Genomic DNA, 14,730 nt, shown 5'->3' on the forward strand with positions numbered 1-14,730 from the left:
GGTGGAGTAGACCTCGGGAGCGAGGCGCTGCGCGCACGCCTATCCGTGTGGAGTGCGAAGCGGATGGGGCGCGCCGGCCCAGCCCAGCGCCGCGGCGTGCCCAGGGGAGGGCCCGAAGGAATACCTGCCGTTTAGGTTGCTCAGACAGGTCTTAACCCGGCGTGGAAGGAGAGCCCATTTCGAGGAAACGGCGATTAATCTGAAAGGGACTCCTCAAGGTAAACTGCCCCTGAGACTTCCTGGCCGTCTCCGCACTCCTGCCCACTCTCCCTCCTCGCGCGCACTTCGGACGCGCCCGGCCCCTGGGCTGAAAAGCCGGCTGCCGGCGCTGGAGCCTACCAACTCGAGGGCGGCGGGGGGCCGAGGGTGGGAGGCGTGGCTACGGGATCTCCTACACCGGGCGCGCACCCTGCCGCGGTGCCCGCTGGGAAGTGAAGTCCAGTCCCTTAGAGAGGCTAAGCCCGCCGTGGGGCGGCCTCCCTCTGGCCTCCGGGGGCTTTTCTTCCCGTCTCACGGGACCCGGGGGCCGAAACCTGGCCCTGGGTCTTCCGGGTTGTGCCCTGTCTTTCAGATGCCGAGGGCAAAACTAGGGCATGTGCCGTTCCCCTCGCAAGGGAGGTGCGCGGCTGGGCGTGAGCTCTGAGATGCAACACCTCCCCCGCGGAAAGACAGCCCGAGCCCACCTGCAGTATTAGAGGGGGAGGGGGCGTCCAGGCCTGAGCACTCCATTTACCCGTGCACCCAGTGGGCTAGTGAAAGGAGGCCCCCTCGCTGCCAAGGCTGTCCCTTGTGACTTGTCTCCCTCCTGAGTCTGGAGGTGGGTCCCTAAAGGGCGCAGGCTTCTTCCTCTACTGCCGTGTCCCCACCCTCAATCCAGAAATTGGTTTTTCTCATTCTGTATTCGTTTTGATCTTCCTGTTCAAACAGTGGCAGACCTATCAGCGAGGCGGCCCTGGGGCATTTATGGTCAAGCCTCAGAGTGACAGTGGAGAATTTCTCTCGGGGCCCTGTGGGGAAAACAGGAAGTGGTGGAGGCAGGGTGGGCAGGGCCCTGGAGAACCTTGTTCAAAGCGGCCCCCAGGTCCCTCCGCTCGGTGGGGTCAGCGTGGTCTTCAGATGGAGCACAGCTTTAGCAGGCCCCCCGCTGCCCAGCAGCCAGGAAACTCCCAACCCTTTGACTGTCCTTTAATGCCACAAGAAAATTTCCTTGCCCAGCTCCCAGGAATGTTTGCCCTTCTCAGTCTGCACCGCCAGGCAGCCACTGGGCCTCGGCCATCCGGCCCAGAAAACAAGATACGGGGGAGAAGTCATTCATGCACATCCCAGATCTCGGAGAGCAGCGGGGGAAGCTTTTTGTCCTGCAGGCGTAGGGCAAACACTTGCTCTGAGTGAACGCTGCTCAGGGTCCGGAGGCTCACCAGTTTCATTAACATCCGTGGGAACATGAGTCGGTCCTGAGGAAAGGAGAAGGACAAGTCCAGCCTTTGCATCTCCCCAGGGAAGGGGGACCAGGGCAGGGAAGCTGTGGGAGAGGTGAAGAATTGTCTGTGCACAATGCAGTCAGAGAGGGATTCTTGAAGGGTAAGTGCGTGTGCCAGGGAACGGGCACCTCGGGGATACTCACATGGGGGTGGTGGATGGAAACGTAGGCATGCAGGGCCTCCACATATGTGTGTTGCAGCCGCTCTACCTGGAGCTGGTCCTGCACGTTGGGCCGGTCTATAGGTCACCAACAGAGTTGAGGAGCAGGTCTGGCCAAGGTCTTGGTTCCATACCCCAAATCATTACCAAAAATAGAGGCATACCCCACCCAACCTCTCCCATTCCAAAATAACACAGCAAAGGCGGCCACCTCCCCTCACCCCACGACTCTTGCCCTGGGGGACCTGCAGCCTTCCTTGGTGCAGATCTCCTGCTTGGTTTCCCTTCCCCTTCCTCCGCACCTGCAGAGAAGATGCTGATGGCAATGAGCAAAGCAAACTCGGCATCATTGAGCTGCAGCTCATTCATGGCTCTGGAGAACTCGAAGATGGGATTGATGAATTCCACCTGCAGCCCTGGGGAAGAAGGGAGGCTGAGGCGTGGGGCAGGAGGGGCAGGAACTTCCTTCTCTCCTCCGACTCCTCAACTTAGGGAATACTAGGAATTCACTAGGAAGTCTCCAGGGCCTGCTGTGTAACCTTGAGCAAGTGTCTTCACCTCTCTGAGCCTCATCTGTGAAATGGAAATCATACCCGAACATATCTCATAAGGGGATATTGTTGTGATGAGCCGTGCTCGGTGGCTCTGCCTGTAATCCCGCGCCTTTGGGAGGCTGAGGTAAGTGGATTGCCTGATCCCGCGGGTTCGAGACCCACCTGGGCAACTTGGCGAAACCTCATCTCCACAATAAATAAAAAATGAGCCAAGTGTGGTAGCACGCGCCTGTAGTTCCAGCTACTCAGAAGGCTGAGGCGGAAGGATCGCCAGAGCCCAGCAGGTCGAGGCTGCGGTGGCTGGGAGCGGCCACTGCACTCCAGTCTGGGTGACAGAGTGAGACTCCAACTCAAAAAAAAAAAAAAAAAAAAGATTGTTGTGATGGTTCAATGATAAAGCATGCAAAACACTTAGCGCTGTGTCTGCATAGAGGAGGTGCTGAATTAAATGACAATAATGTCGTTATTCTTATTAGAATTCTTGAGGGCCCCGCATTTCTAAAGTAGAGGCTACTCCTTTGTTTTTAAAGAATCCTTTTTCACTAGCAATTGGCCTTACTTGTTTGAATACTAGAGATACAGTTCATGTGAGATACAGTTCATGTATCTCATCTTAGAGAGAAAGAATATAGCAGTACAGTTGAGGGTGTGGACTCCAGTGCCAGACTGCCTGGGTTTGAGTTCTGGCTCTATCATGTACTAGGCTGTGTGACCTAGGGTAAGTTACTTAGCCTCTCTGGACCTTGATTTTCCCACCTGTAAAAGGGAAATAATAATATCTACCTCGTAAGGCCCTTTGAATAATACGTATCATATATGGTAACTACCACATAAGTGTTTGATAAATAAATAAGTCTTTTTTAATGGAATCAGTCTTCTTGCTGAGAAGACTAAAATATAGCCAACCATGACCTAAAGTCATGACACAGAGAGAACACATCTCTCATACACATTGTTAAAGTCTCTGCTCCTCACACTGTTCCCTAGGCTTTGTCAGATTTCTTTCTATTCTTCTTTTTTTAAAGTCAGAGTCGTACTTTGTCATCCAGACTGGAGAGCAGTGACACAACCACAGCTCACTACAGCCTTGACCTCCCGGGCTCAGGGAATCCTTCTGCCTCAGCTTCCTGAGTAGCTAGGACTATAGGCGCGCCACCATGCCTGACTAATTTTTAAATTTTTTTGTAGAAATGAGGTCTCACTATTGCCTAGGCTGGTCTCAAACTCCTGGCCTCAAGTGATCCTCCTGCCTCGGCCTCTCAAAGTGCTGAGATTACAGGCATGAGCCACTGTGCCTGGCCTTTGTCAGTCTTTTTTTTTTTTTTTTTGAGTTGGAGTCTTACTCCGTCACCCAAACTGGAGTGCAGTGGCACTCTCCCAGCCACCGCACCCTCAATCTGCTGGGCTCTGGCAATCCTTCCGCCTCAGCCTTCCAAGTAGCTGGAACTACAGGTACGTGCTACCACGCCCCGCTAATTTTTGATTTATTGTAGAGATGAGGTCTTGTGAAGTTGCCCAGGCGGGTCTCGAACTCGCGGGCTCAGGCAATCCACTCACCTTGGCCTCCCAAAGCGCGGGATTACAGGCATGAGCCACCCCGCCTGACCTTTGTCAGGTTTTGTTTTGTTTTGTTTTGAGTTGGAGTCTCACTCTGTCACCCAGACTGGAGTGCATTGGCACGCTCCTGGCCACTGCAACCTCGACCTGCTGGGGTCTGGCAATCCTTCCGCCTCAGTCTTCCAAGCAGCTGGAACTACAGGCACACACTACCATGCCCCGCTAATTTTTTATTTATTGTAGAGATGAGGTCTTGCCAAGTTGCTCGGACGGGTTTCGAACCCAGGGGCTCAGGCAATCCACTCACCTCGGCCTCCCAAAGGGCTGGAATTATAGGCTGAGCCACCGAGCCGGCCGTCAAATTTCTTTTAGCAACCATCTGCTACACTTTTCCATTCGAGACTTCTTGATTAGTCATCTCCTGTACTTTCACCCTGATGTTTATCAGGCGTTCTGTGTTGATCCATTTAATGGACAAGGCCTATTTTACAAAGCATGTCTTGGTGAAGTTTTGAGCCCAAAAAAACCCCAATATATAGAGATTAAGAGGAGGTTCTAGAATTAGAATTATGCACTTGTAAGGGTCTCTGAATGGACACCTCAGATGCACTCAGTTCATGTCATTAGTCATCTACCACACAGAGGGAGGAAGGAGATTGTTATTTCTTCCCAAGACCTCACTGATGAAAGGAGAAATGAAAGGCAAACATGATGACAAAAAAAAAAAAAAAAGATGATAAAACTGCTTATATAAATAAATCTATAAATAGGTACAGATTCAGATAGCACCAGTCCATGAATGCTGAAGAAACACAGAAACATCAGAACTGGAAAAGGTTCAGAATGGAGGACATTCCGAAGGAGGAGAAGGCCATGATTAAGAAGGTCTGGGATGCCAGGCACGGTGGCTCAAGCCTGTAATCCCAGCACTTTGGGATGCTGAGGCAAGAGGATTACCTAAGCTCAGGGGTTCGAGACCAGCCTTAGCAACTTGGTGAGACCTCATCTCTACAATAAATCAAAAAATAAGCCAGGCATGGAAGCGTGTGCCTATAGTTCCAGCTACTTGGAAGGCTGAGGTGGAAGGATTGCCTGAGCCCAGCAGGTCGAGGCTGCAGTGGCCATGAGCGTGCCACTGCACTCCAGCCTGGGTGACTGAGTGAGATTCCAATTTAAAAAAAGAAGATCCGGAATAATAACCACTGGAGAAAAGGTGGTTTGATAGATAAAGAGGGCAGCAGGGTTGGGCTTTAAAGCTGGATAAAGACATCAAATCACCCCATTAGGTACCTATATTTCAGGCAGCACACTGGACACTTTGAAAGCCAAGGATTGCTAACACAGCCCTGTCGTGCCCTACAGTTAAGGGAGGCCCTCCTAGAAAGCTCTGGGTGGCCTATGTTGGAACAAGGGAAGAGTTTATGACTCTGGCCTGGACAGATCTACCAACCCTAAGAATGGAGTCACAGCATCAGCCATATTTCACAGACATAGTCACTCAATTGTTAAGCTACTCAGTCTCCTGCTAAGACTCAGTTCCATTCCCCCCAAACTCCTCCAGCCCCCCATCCTTCCCAGCTCTGCTCCCATAACACAGACATTACCAACTATTGAACATAAGGAAACCCCTCTGCTTAGCCCTCAAGCAAGCATCAGAAAGCTGCAATGTGAGATAGTTTTTGGAGAAAAGACTTCAGACATAGGATAGGGATAAAAACTACATTCACTCTTAGCTTATAACTGCCCCATCTGGGCATGGCTCCTGCGTGGCAACTCCAGTTCTCCAGTTTATCAGACAGTGCAGTTGAAAAGGGAGGGGAAATCAGCCCCCCAAGAGCTTCAAAGAGCACATCTGAGAAAGATGTGTTCATTTTCTTTTTTACTACTAAAAGGCTTGGTGCGGTGGTTTTCTTTTTCTTTTTCTTTTTTTGAGTTGGAGTCTCACTCTGTCACCCAGGCTGGAGTGCAGTGGCACACTCACAGCCTCGTACTGCTGGGCTCAGGCGATCCATCTGCCACAGCCTTCCAAGTAGCGGGATCTACAGATGCACACCACCATGCCCTGCTAATTTTTGTGATTTATTGTAGAGACGAGGTCTCACCAAGTTGCCCAGGCTGGTCTTGAATCCCCGAGCTCAAGCAATCCTCTTGCCTCGGCCTCCCAATGTGCTGGGATTATAGGCTGAGCCACCGTGCCTGACCGGTGCAGTGGTTTTCAACCTCTCTTTTCTAGCTGTAAAATCTTTTCTTTAAGCAAAATTTTAAGCAGAAGCACAATATATAATGCAGATTTTTTTTTTTTTTAGTTGGAGTCTCACTCTCATTCAGTCTGGAGTGCAGTGGCATGCTCATGGCCACCGCAGCCTCAACCTGCTGGACTCCGGCAATCCTTCCACCTCAGCCTTCCAAGTAGCTGAAACTACAGGCATGCGCTACCATGCCCAGCTAATATTTTGATTTATTATAGAGACAAGGTCTCACCAAGTTGCCCAGGCTGGTCTCAAGCCCCTGGGCTCAGGCAGTCCTCTCACCTCAGCCTCCCAAAGTAGTGGGATTACAGGCTTGAGCTACGGTGCCCAGCCTAGATTTTTTTTTTTTTTGAGTAGTAGTCTTACTCTGTTGCCCAGCCTAGAGTGCAGTGGCATGATCATGGCTTACTGCAGCCTACAATTCCCCAGTAGCTAAGACTGCAGGCACACACCACCACGCCCCACTGATTTTTAAATTTTTTGTAGAGATGAGGTCTTTCTATGTTTTCCAGACCAATCTCAAACCCCTGGGCTCAGACAGTCCTTCTGCCTCGGCCTCCCAAAGTGCTGGGATTACAGGCATGAGCCAGGCCTATTGTTGTGTCAGACATCAAGAAGCCCACTGGTGCTCTGGGCACAGATTTAAGTGGGGCTTCTTGTATGGCTAAAGCATAGATAAAGGACATTCTCTTCCAAGGTGACATTTTATAAACCCCCCAGGTTGCTTGGAACACAATTTGAAAACCCTCTGACCTACAGCCCCAGACGATGGGGTCTATTTGGAGCAGTGGAGAGAGGCCAGTCAACATTCCAGTTTTCTGTCTTCAAAAAACAAGTGGAAGCCTTCCCTTTTCAGCCACCTAAACCTTGGGTCTTTGGCTCTATGGTCACTATGGGCCCGTGACAAAAAGCATCTGTCCATCCAACTCTCATCCCTTTGTGATCTCAGTTCTTACCTGCTTTGGCAAAGTCTTCCCGGTTATAACTAAAATCCTTGAGGAAAGTGATGCTTTCACTCCCAGGGTTGTACCTCCGAGATGTCTCCAGAAGCATCACCTGCACCCAAGCAGCAAGACCTCAGACAGGGACTAGGAGGGCAGATCTTGGCACACAGCACCCTCAAGGGAAGGGCGAGTCCCCTCATCCCTGCTTCCCAGGGAATCTGGCCCTCCTAGTTGGGCGTCTGGAGGCCCCTCCCGTGGGTAATCCCATTCCAGTTTTCCCTTCATCCCTCGCCCTTTCCAGCCACCTCGATGGCAGAGGTCTTCAGTAGAGCGATCTGGTCCTCCCGGCTGAGCTGCAGGAAGCCAGGTAGCTGCTTGGCAAAGTCAGCGATCTCCTGAACGGAGACAATGGCCAGCTCCGTGAAGTGGGCAAAGCGCTGCTGACGGGCCTCCCGGCTCTGGGGGTCTGGTGCCATGGGCCAAGGCTACCCAGGAGCAGAGGGAGGGAGGCAAGAGGCAGACCGTACTGAGTCAGACATGGAGAAGCACACCGGTGCTCCAGGCACAGGCTCCTCTCCCCAGATCCGCTAAGTACCGTGACTCGAAGCCGGTCGGAAAAGGAGCGCCTGTTGCACTGTTGCTGGGCAGCGACCAGCTTCTCAATCATGCCCCGCTGTTCCGGGCTGAGCTGGGGCAGGACTTGGGGAGGGGAGGAAGCCCTCGGGGGCAGGGACGTGGCCTGAGCCTGTTCCTCCTCTTGCCGCTTCAGTTTCTTCAGGCGGATCTGTTCTTCTGACAGGACACCTAAGAACAGGGCCAGACGTGAGGGGGGTGGGAGCAGGAAGCAAGGAAGGGGCAGCAGAGATGGTCTGGGACTCCCGCAAAGCAGGTGTTGGGTAAAGGCAAGGAAGAGATGGGAACTCACACGGGTCCCGCGAGCCCCTGCAGGCTCAAGCACCTGTCTGCCCTCACCCCGGCCCCCTTCGGCCTCTCCCCCCTCTGCCCAGACACTCACACTCCTCCCGCATGCCAGCCAGGCGGCATTTGCGCAGTCGACACTCCTGGCACTTGCGACGCATGTAGGTGTCCATGGGGCAGTGGCCACCGCTGTGGCAGATGTAGCGCGCACCCTTGATGACACTGCGGCGGAAGAAGCCCTTGCAGCCCTCGCAGCTCAGCACGTTGTAGTGGAAACCAGAGGCCTTGTCCCCACACACGCTGCACAGCTCGTTTCCCAGCATTTTGGGGGCCGGCCCCTTTTTCCGCTTTTGTGGACGGAGCTCTGGATACAGGGAAGAGCCTTAACTTTCTCCTCCGAGGAGAAGGCTTAGTGTTCCCCCGACGTGACCACTGCCCTTGGTACTCAGTGACCTTCATTCCCTTCCTTAAGAATAGTAGCTCTCAGCTGGGCTCGGTGGCTCAGCCTGTAATGCCGCGCTTTGGGAGGCTGAGGTGAGTGGATTGCCTGAGCCTGCGGGTTCAAGACCCGCCTGGGCAACTTGGCCAGACCTCATCTCTACAATAAATAAAAAAAAAATCAGCCGGGCGTGGTAGCGTGCGCCTGTAGTTTTAGCTACTTGAAGCCTGAGGCGTAAGGATCGCCGGAGCCCAGCAGGTCGAGGCTGCGGTGGCCGGGAACGGCCACTGCACTCCAGTCTGGGCAACAGAGTGAGACCCCTACTCAAAAAACAAAACAAAACAAAACAAAATAATAGTAGCTCTCAGCTGGGCTCAGTGGCTCAGCCTGTCATCCCAGCACTTTGGGAGGCCGAGGCGAGTGGACTGCCTGAGCCTGTGGGTTCAAGACCAGCCTGGGCAACTTGGCGAGACCTTGTCTTTACAATAAATAAAAAATTAGCTGGGCGTGGAGCCCAGCAGGTCGATACTGGGGTGGTTGTGAGTATGCTGTTGCACTCCAGCCTGGGTGACAGAGTGAGACTCCAACGCAAAAAAAAAAAAAAAGAATAGTAGCTCTCGGCAGACAACAGACACTCTCGTTGCTATCTTGCCTGTTGTGCCCTTCACGGTGTTTCTTTCCTTTAATAAATCTATCTTTCTAGGCCGGGTTCGGTGGCTCAGCCTGTAATCCCGGCACTTTGGGAGGCCGAGGTGAGTGGAATGCCTGAGCCCACAGGTTCGAGACCTGCCTGGGCAACTTGGCGAGACCTCATCTCTACAATAAATCAAAAACTAGCCAGGCATGGTAGCGTGCACCTGTAGTTCCAGCTACTTGGAAGGCTGAGGCGGAAGGATTGCCAGAGCCCAGCAGGCCGAGGCTGCGGTGGCCAGGAGCGGCCACTGCACTCCAGTCTGGGTGACAGAGTGAGACTCCAACTCAAAAAAAAAATAAATAAAATAAAAATAAAGAAAATAAATCTATCTTAATTAAAGAAAAAAGAAAGAACAGTAACTCTCATTGACCAAGTGCCATTATGTCCTGGATACTGTCTGAGCCCCTTTATATGCATTGATCCTTACGACAATCATAATTATTATTTACATTTTACAAACAAGGAAATTGAGGTTCCGAAAGGCCTAAGATAGAGATAACATTCACACTCAGACCACTCCAAAGACTTCAGCCTTAACCATCATATTATAAAGAGCCCCAAGGAACCTCTCCCAGATCCAGGGAGACCCTACCTCCTCCAAACCCAGAAGTTCCTCACCTGTCGATTCTGGCAGGGTCTCCACCCTGGGGAGCAGGGCCGTGGGCTCTGATGCCTCCAGCCCCACCCTCGAAGTCCCCCCAGCAGACTGGAGCATCCTGACTTCCTCTTGGAGCATGCAGTTGCCACCTCGCTGGGCCTGGTTCCTTTCATCTCGTGCATCTAGCTCCCACAGGTGCACTGCAGGATCTGAGCCCCCAAAGAGAGAGGATCTCAGGTCCCAGCCTGGCTCCACGTCCCCAGCATCCTAGCTGGGAAGCCGAAACATCCCCACCCTTAGAAGGCAGCAAAGTCCCAGTGAAGGCTTTGAGACCCCAGGGTTTGTTTGGGTCCCAGAACTGGCCACTTGTAGTCCCTTGCACCGCAGTATCTTTTTTTTTTTTTTTTTTTTGAGTTGGAGTCTCTCTCGGTCGCCCAGACTGGAGTGCAGTGGCTGCTCCCGGCCACCGCAGCCTCGCCTGCTGGGCTCCAGCGATCCTTTTGCCTCAGCCTTCCGAGGAGCCAGAATTACAGGCACGCGCTACCACACCCGGCTGATTTTTTGATTGATTGTAGAGATGAGGTCTCGCTGTCCAGGCGGGTCTCGAACCCGCGGACTCAGGCAATCCACTCACCTCAGCCTCCCAAAGGCGCGGGATTACAGGCTGAGCCACCGAGCCCGGCTGCAGTATCTTAAATGAAAATGTTAACCTCTGTATCCTCAGGGGGCTGGTGTGCATCCATTTCAGAGATCAGACAGAACCTTTCAAAGCCAGTGTGGGTAAGTACTAGCATGCCAACTCTCCCCAGCAGCAAGCCCAGATTGGGGAGGACTGGGCAGGCATGTGAGGGCGAGGCCCCAGAGCCAGGGCAGAGGTGATCTGGGCAGGAGGCAAGCAAGGCTAAGAGTGGCCCTGGACTGCTCTCGAGGAGGGCAGAACGTAGGTAATGAAGGAGAATGACTCCTAAGAGAGCAGAGGAGTCTGCATTCGGGGCTCAGCAGAGAGGGCTGGAATGAAGAAGCTTACCAGGAGAAACGTCAGGCACAGGGGCCCCCAGCCACAAGGACATCTCTTCCTGGAGCCCTGGACATTACCAAGGCACTGTCCTGAAGGAAGGAGTTGGGTTACACACACCTTTCTGGCCTCGGCTCCCTCATCTTGATCCTGCCTTTTATCAACATTATCAGCTCAGTTACTTGCCATATATTAGTCTGTTCTAAGGCTTTATATGCCTTCCTCATAATATCCCTGTGAGGTCAGGACTATTCATTTATTTTCTTGAAACAAGGTCTCACTGTGTTGCCCAGGTTGGAGTGCAGTGGCTATTCAAAGACACAATCATACCTCACTGCAGCCTCGAACTCCTGGGCTCAAGTGATCTTCCTGCCTCAAACTCCGGAGTACCTATACTACAAGTGCACGCCACCTCAGCGGCTCAGGACTATTATTAAGCCCACCTTACGGATGAGCAAACTGAGGTTCAAAGAGATGAAGTAAACTGCCTGGGGCCACACAGTTAGGCAGCGGTAGAGCCAAGACTTCAATGCTGGTCTGACTTCAAAGTCTGAGTTCCCAGCCACCATGCCGGCCTTTCTCCTCAAACGCCCCTCCACGCCGTCAGGGGGCTTGGGGGCATATCTGCCCTGCTTCTGCCGGACCCCCTTTCCCTCACCCCAGCACTGACAGGACCTGGGCAGGTTGAGACGGCAGGCTCACTCTACCCAGGGCAACAAGCTGCTTGTCAGAGAACCTCACTCCTCACAATTTCCAGGGTCCTGGCAACAAACCTCTCATCGTCAAGTCTCCCAAATTCGTATATAAGACCTCCTCCCCCAGACCCCCATGAGTGATTCTGGACCTAAACAGAATCCTGCCATCGCCATCACCCCTCACTTCTCCCCAGAGACCCCCTCCTAGGACCCTTAGGGCATCTCCCACCCCACCCCAGACAGACACACAGAGCCCCAAGCCACTGCGGAGGAGCAGACCCACCGAGTCCCCAGGCCACCGACTTCCTGGCGGGGCAGTCTCTGGAGCCCCCTTGCTGGGAGAAGAGGATGGTGCAGTCCCCTGTCCAGAGGCCTCGGTGGCAGCCGGCGAGCTGGAGCGGAGCACAGAAGGGACCTGGAGTCCCAGGGACGTTGCGAGGTGGGGAAAGGCGGAGAGAAGGGACTGCCAAGGCAGACCCAGAGGCGACCGAAGCCCAGGCCTCCTCGGTGCCCGCCCACAGGGCAGCTTCCCCACCGGGCTGACTCCTCCCCAGCTGGCCACCCCCTCAGCCAGCGCCACCCCTGCCCCCTACTCCGTCAGGACAGTCTCGCTTCCCTGCAGACCGGCCGAGCGCCACGGCGCTCCCCTTCCTCTCCTCGCCCGGCAACTCTTAGCTGCTCTTTGAGGACTGCCTCCCAGGCACCCCCACCCCAATCCCAGCAGCCTCCAGAGTCAGCGTTCCCTCCCCTCCATAGACACCTCGCGGAGCAAAGGTCCCGGCACAGCCCGGAATTGCAACACCGAGCCCCAGCCTGCTTTCCCAGCCTCCCTCCTCCTCTCCTGCCTCTGGGAAGGGGCCAAGAAGCTCTCCCCACCAGCCCCAGGCCTCAGCCAAGCTGACAGAACTCCAGAGGTGGAGAGAGGCAGGTGCTGGGCCTTCCAGGGAGTTTTTGTATGTGGGTGCCTTGCAAGGACCACAGAAAGAGGAGGAGGCCAGGGCAGTCGGGCTGATAGGAAGTCTGCTATGAGCGACAGCAGGCCTGGGATAGGGGTGGGGGTGGCAGAAGGCAGGCAATCCAGGTGCCAGCCCAGGATGGACTTGGAAAGGCATGCAGGTTGCCTCATCTAGGGAACAGTCCCATCGGAAGTGACGGCAGGCTCCATCCAGCATCTACTGAGACTATAGTCATGATCTTTCTGCCCTGCTGCCAGGGGCATGAAATCTATCCCTGAAGGTAGACACCATGTTTTATTGCTTTGATCTCCCGCAACCTCTGGAACAAAGGACCGGCACAAGGAGGCCACAGAGTAGTCACTATGCTTCTGCTTGTTGAATGGATAAGTAAACAAGAAAATATGATCATCTATCCCATTCTTGTAAGCTCTAGTCTATTTCAACTCAGCATGTTGATTTGGTGTTCAGGCTCCAGGCTCAGATTTTGAGTTCAAATCCTGCCTCTGCCTCTTATTACCTGTGTGATCATAAGTTATTTCATGTCTCTGGGCCTATGTTTCTCTATCTTTAAAACAGGGATAACAATAATTGTCTTTGTCACATAAGGTTGCTGTGAGAATGAAACAGTGGATCATAGCACATGTGGCACACAGCAAGTATTCCCGAAATAGCAGCCGCTATCATTATACTTCCAACCCTGTCAGCTGTGGGTCTTCCCATCACCTTGGTTACTGTTAACTCTGTGCTTGTTCCCACGTACAGGACAAACCTCTTACTATCTTGTCTGGTCCTTAGAGCAGCATCTACTGAGACTATAGGGGTGGGAGGGAATGTAACCTGAGTTCCATTTGACAGAGAACACTGAAGCTCATGTGAGGGCCTCTTCCAAGACCACACAGTTAGTGGCCAAGCTGGGATCAGAACCCAGATATCCTCACTCCAGGCCCTGTGTTCTTTTTGTGCTGTGTCAGAGTCCAGGGCAACCTTGTCTTGCTGCCTCTAGGGTCTGATGGGCCAGTGAAGTGCTCAGATGGAAGGAGCCAGGGTTGGTGGGAAAGGCTGAATCCTGCAGATGCTTCAGTCCAGATGTGGGAGGCAAGGAGCTGAGGTTACTGCTGGTCGTTCACCCCCTGCCCCATTCCCAATTTCCTGCTCATGGGCTCTTCCTGTTTTGCTGTGAACTCCAGTTCCCATGGGCCCCACATAAAAGCAAAGAAGGATAGGAGGCCAGGGCAGGCGGCCAGAGGGACCGAAACAGAAATGAACGGGGCACCAGCGAAGAGAACAGAGGAAAGAGGGAGAGGGTGGATATAGGCTGTGGGGGTGGGACAGCAGGAGCAGGATGAGAAAAGGAAGGGAAGGTTGGACCACAGGGAGCCTGGTGTGAGACAGGAGGAAGCACAGGGCGGGACAGGGGAACAGGCAGGGGTTGGGGAACTGATTTGAGAAGACAGCAGGATGGGTGGTATTACAAAATCTGCCCATGTATTCATTCTCACATTTCAGAAAAGCCCCTGTGACACCCCCATCTCAAGCTTTGCCTCCAGGGTTTGCTCTTGTTCCCCCTCATACCAAGCTCCCACCCGCGAGGTCCCCGCCCTGGTCTGGACAGCTCTGAGTCATGAGCACAAGGCTTGCCAGTCCTCTCACGTGTTCCTTCTCCAATTTTCACAAGGCCCCAGCTGTCCTGGGAAAGTAGAAATCAGGGGCCCCAGCACCCGCATCAGGGATCCAGCTCCCTCCTTCCTCGTCTCTCCCTGCCAGAAGCTCGGGCTCAGCTGCAAAGTCAGAGATGTCCTGGAGACACCTGGTTTCCAGGAACTTGGGATGGAAACATTAGTCTGGGGCCTGGTGCTGTATCTCCTGGGAGCTGGGAAAGCTTCCTTCAGCAACCTGTTCCTCAACTCTCTCTTCTGACACCCAGATCTTCCCATAGGTGGCTTCCCAGGACTCGCAAGCCCCATCTGGAGCCCTCAGACCCAGGCTAGAGCCAACTGTCAAACAAGTAGGTCTGGGCACCAACTCTCCCAAGCCAGAGAGTCAGCCTCAGCCTTGTCTCATGGAGATGAAGTGTTACCAGTGCTCCACTGCCAGGGCTACCCCATCAAGAGACAGGGAGCTGAGGACCCCCACAAAGAGGAGAGAGGAAAATGGGAGAAGACCAAAACCTGCTGGCAATATTTTCACGGAGTTTCTGGGGACCAACCACTGAGAATTCTGTCCCAAGCCAGGAAACGCAGGCACATGATTAAGTGGCTGGAATCACATGTCTCACTAGGCCAGCCCCATCCCCATGGCATAGTCCCACCAGCCCACAGGTGGTGTTAGTCCAAAGCTCACAGTCCTGTGTACCTTTCCTGTTTCCTTGGCTCTTACAGGAGGTAACATCCTGGCAAAACCCTCAGGAATCTATCAAATCACATTTCTGATCCCCAGAACTTCCAGAGGCTCTTGCAGCAAGGAAAACCTT

The 14,730-nt window shown here is 53.5% G+C and overlaps 2 protein-coding genes across 7 annotated transcripts in view; both read right to left on the reverse strand.

Annotated features, from left to right (window-relative positions):
* Window positions 1-367, reverse strand: part of MADD (MAP kinase activating death domain) — a 54,686-nt gene extending 54,319 nt beyond the window's left edge. For all 5 annotated transcript variants that reach the window (XM_021712755.1, XM_021712753.1, XM_021712752.1 and 2 more), the window contains exon 1: window positions 281-367. The gene's annotated coding sequence lies outside the window, so the exon portion shown is untranslated. The remainder of the gene's footprint in view (window positions 1-280) is intronic.
* Window positions 368-1,167: 800 nt separating this feature from the next.
* Window positions 1,168-11,776, reverse strand: NR1H3 (nuclear receptor subfamily 1 group H member 3). Of its 2 annotated transcripts, none has more exons than XM_008058830.1 (9): window positions 11,588-11,776; window positions 10,622-10,701; window positions 9,615-9,803; window positions 7,961-8,227; window positions 7,541-7,749; window positions 6,958-7,057; window positions 1,944-2,057; window positions 1,625-1,719; window positions 1,168-1,454 (listed from the first exon to the last, which is right to left on the reverse strand). In XM_008058830.1, the coding sequence occupies exons 2-9, from the start codon at window positions 10,662-10,664 to the stop codon at window positions 1,308-1,310; spliced, it is 1,164 nt and encodes a 387-aa protein (XP_008057021.1). In that variant the 5' UTR covers window positions 10,665-10,701; window positions 11,588-11,776; the 3' UTR covers window positions 1,168-1,307. The 2 variants fall into 2 exon arrangements, with proteins under 2 accessions (XP_008057021.1, XP_021568417.1); XM_021712742.1 differs by lacking the exon at window positions 10,622-10,701 and adding an exon at window positions 7,251-7,430 and having other exon boundaries at window positions 11,588-11,734.
* Between the last annotated feature and the right edge of the window lie 2,954 nt (window positions 11,777-14,730).

The sequence above is a fragment of the Carlito syrichta genome, unplaced genomic scaffold (genome assembly GCF_000164805.1).
Source record: "Carlito syrichta isolate Samal-C Ts95f unplaced genomic scaffold, Tarsius_syrichta-2.0.1 Scaffold303640, whole genome shotgun sequence".
NCBI classification, from domain to species: domain Eukaryota; kingdom Metazoa; phylum Chordata; class Mammalia; order Primates; family Tarsiidae; genus Carlito; species Carlito syrichta.